The sequence below is a fragment of the Dipodomys spectabilis genome, unplaced genomic scaffold, assembly GCF_019054845.1.
Source record: "Dipodomys spectabilis isolate Male_0828 unplaced genomic scaffold, ASM1905484v1 ptg000328l, whole genome shotgun sequence".
NCBI classification, from domain to species: domain Eukaryota; kingdom Metazoa; phylum Chordata; class Mammalia; order Rodentia; family Heteromyidae; genus Dipodomys; species Dipodomys spectabilis.
In genome coordinates this window covers 1,021,612-1,025,296 of record NW_024871005.1, presented here as the reverse complement: position 1 = coordinate 1,025,296, position 3,685 = coordinate 1,021,612, and the positions used below count along the sequence as shown (strand labels likewise).

Here is a 3,685-nt window from a genome sequence, read left to right as displayed (position 1 = left end):
TAAGATGATAGATAAATTAATGTGATTTAATCATTGAGCCAAAAATCAAATTTAATTATACTAGGGTTTAAACTCAAGGCTAGATAGATAGATATAAATATTCTACTTTGATACACTGCTGAAGTAAGAAGATCAGGTCTGGCCGGTGCCATATTGAGGCCCGGACCAGCTTTGCCACCAGAGACCATGCCATGTGTGTCTCTGTGATAATGTCCTGTGTCCTGTCTCCTGGCTTGTCTCCAGTCAACATGGAGTCACAATTCAACTCTCCATTGGAGCTTAATTGGCTTGTTGGCATTGTTTTTGTTATTTCTTTCCTCTTTAGCATATTTCCTAGCTGTGTTAGGTGTATTTGAGTGCTGCAGGCCTGTTAACTATATAATAAAGACTCTAATATTCTATTAAAATGTGGCTTCTGGGATGATTCTTACAACATTGGAATGTAAAAATAGATAAAGAATATGAAGAAAAATTTGAACTATGTAAATATGCATCTATACGAAATTAGTATTTGTCTTCTATAGTAATTGAAATAAAAAATAAACTGAGGAAATAACTTTCACCACTTAAATTGGTAATACTTGTTGACATTTGATTATATTCAATGCTGTTGACAGTTGAGAAAAGGATATTGTGTCAAATACTAGGAGTTGGGAATGTGAGGATATTTAAACACTGTCGAGACAGTCTTTCACTTGCTCATTTCTGTTACAAAAAGGCAAAATCTGACTGAAATGAGAGGTTTGAACATTTGAAGCCAGACTACAACATAGTATGACTCTCTCTAAAACTAAAACTAAATCAAACCAAAAAGGGAGGGGGGGATGAGACAGAAAGAAGAGTTGAAAGAAAAAGAGAGAAGGGTAGAGGAAGGAAGGAAAGGGAAGGAAGGAGGGAAGAAGGTAGGAAGGAAGGAAGGAAGGAAGGAGGAAGGAAGAAGGAAGAAGGAAGGAAGGAAGGAAGGAAGGAAGGAAGGAAGGAAGGAAGGAAGGAAGGAAGGAAGGAAGGAAGGAAGGAAGGAAACGGAAAACTCAGAAACTCAAACTGGGTCAAGCTCAATGAAAGGGGCGGGGCCACAGACATGAGCCACAACGCAAACAAAGAAGAATTCTGAACCATCTCTGTGATGTTTGTGACTGTTCCTCTGAGACCCAGTGAGTCTGGGACTGAGGCAGTCGTGACAGACTGCTGCAATGCCATGGCAGGGAAGCTTCTCTTAGGGCCTCTGGATGGTTTCATTCATGGGATCCTTAAGCAGTCGCCTGTTGGGACGCAGGGAGCCGGGCACAGAGCAGCCAGAATCCCTGGCAAGCCCCAGTTATGTAGTTGGCAGTAGAAAGCGAAAGCGCAAACAAAGCGGAGAGTGCTGTTTAGATCCAGACTCTGGCAGCTACAACTATCTGGACCCAGGAGAGAAACTACACATAACACGCCACATAAGCCACAAGAAAAAAGCTAAGATTTCATCGACATTTGCTTACCAAACTTTTTTTTTGAATGGAATGATGAGTGACATTAAAATCCGTGCTCTGGGGAAAACTTGGTGTTTGCACAAAATATTTTTATGTCAGTCAGAATACTTTGCCAAGCTGTTTAGAGATTCATGGAAAGAAAGCAATGAAAATATTATTGAACTTGAAATTAATGACCAAAATATAGATGTGCAATCCTTGCACTTTGTACTTGGTTCCTTGTACAGGGATGAGGACTTCTTAATAGAGCCCCCTCAAGTTCCAAGTATTTTGGCAACAGCTTGCCTGCTTCAAGCAAATGACTTAATTTATCAATGTAATGACATCATGAAAGAAACAATTAATGTGAAAACTGTGTGTAGATATTATATAGCAGCAGACACTTATGGATTAGATTATGTAAAGAAAGAATGTTTTAAATGGCTTCTTCACAACTTGATGACACACCCAACTATTCAATTGTACAAAGAAATCAGCCTAGTACTCATGAAACTGCTCATTTCTTCCTCTGATTTACTAGTAATGCAAAAGGAAGTGGATATATACACCACACTCAAAGAATGGATGTTCCTTCACCTTAATCCAGATTGGAAAGGCTCAATTAATCAGCTTTTAGTTAATGCTAACAACTGGCTTTCCAGGCATATGGAATGTGTTGACAATACCACTCTTCTTGAAACAGAAGAAGGAAGACCATTTCAACCAGTGTTTAAAAAACTGAGGTTTCAGCACATTATCTGTGACCTGGCCTCCACAAGACTTATTGAAAAAGATCGTCTAATACCTTCTGAGTGGTTATCATCAGTCTACAAACAACAATGGCTTACCTTGCTTAAGACACAAAAACACAAGGAAATTGGGCCTCAAGTTATGAATATAAAAGAATTTGAAGGATGCAGCATGAGGTGTGGTAAAAGGATTATCAGAAATGGTAAATACTCCTGGAAGTGGTCAGGCTTCCATTTTAGCTTTCCATTATATGTCATCTTTACCAGTCATTATATAATTTTCAAGCAAAATACTTTTAGTCAGATGAATGAATGTTCTACCTGTATACCAGTTCTGCGACATATTGCATTCAGATTAACCTTGGTAAATTTTGATTCTACTAGAAACCTAAGTTTCAGCAAAACAACAGGTTGTAAAATCCTTACCTTCAAAAAGGATGAGGAACAAATAGCAATGAGATTGGATAGCACAGTTCTGAAATTCCCTTTATATATATTTTGCAACTTCCTGTTCATATCTTCAGAAAATACAGGAAAATAATAATCTTGCTAATTGGACTTTAATAACATTTTGAAATGTTTTGATGCCTCATTTAACCTTTTGTACCATAAACACAATTAAGATGATCAATAACAAGAAATACTCTTACAAATGTAGTAACATCATAATTGGCTCTTTTCCATCTTTATTGCATCTATTATCTATGAAGAAAAAAATTAAGTCCAACAAAATATTTGTCAAATCAGAGAGAAACTGATTCTGGCATCTTTTAATTTTCATTTACTCTCAACAGACAAGCTCCAAATGGAAATAAGAAATCATATTTGTAAAGAATCAAAAACATGAGAAATAAATCGGATGCTAAGATTGAGAGAAAATAAAAAATTCTGTTTCTACTGAAACTTTTGCACAAATGTGATTTAATTGTAGCATATTACATAAAAGAGTACTTCATTATGTGAAATCTGCAATCAGGTACTCCTTTAGAATATATAATGTATGGTTACTAATAACTGAACAATATCAGATTTTACAACATTGCATACTATGTAATTTTTATTTTACAATTAATCTTCTGTATAGCCCATCTTTGTATGTTCTGGAGAACCTGTAATTCTGATTACCTACATATATATGCAGATAACATAGCTAGATAGATGATAGATGGATGGATAGATAGATAGATAGATAGATAGATAGATAGATAGATAGATAGATAGATAGATAGATAGATAGATAGATAGATAGATAGATAGATATGGGTGGATGTTTTCACAAAATCATCCATACCTAGACACATATAGTAGAAAAGTGGTTTGTTAGAATCTGGGAGAGGGAAGGGAGAGGAATACGAAAGGAGAGGTGTTAATTACAAAGTTTCAGTTAAACTGGAGGAATAAATTTAGTGATCTATTGCACTGCACAGTGACCATATTTGTAGTCACATAATTTTATGTATTATATAAACTCATGCAAGTAATTAT

The 3,685-nt window shown here is 35.9% G+C and overlaps 1 protein-coding gene across 1 annotated transcript; it reads left to right on the top strand.

Annotated features, from left to right (window-relative positions):
- The first annotated feature begins 1,241 nt into the window (after positions 1–1,241).
- LOC122128304 (germ cell-less protein-like 2) lies at positions 1,242–2,741 on the top strand. The gene has a single exon (XM_042702544.1). It carries the CDS (start codon positions 1,242–1,244, stop codon positions 2,739–2,741), a length of 1,500 nt encoding a protein of 499 aa, XP_042558478.1.
- Positions 2,742–3,685: the final 944 nt, after the last annotated feature.

Bases quoted from the DNA above. Each gene is read 5' to 3' on its own strand.
- LOC122128304 (XM_042702544.1), top strand. From the start codon at position 1,242: ATGGGATCCTTAAGCAGTCGCCTGTTGGGACGCAGGGAGCCGGGCACA.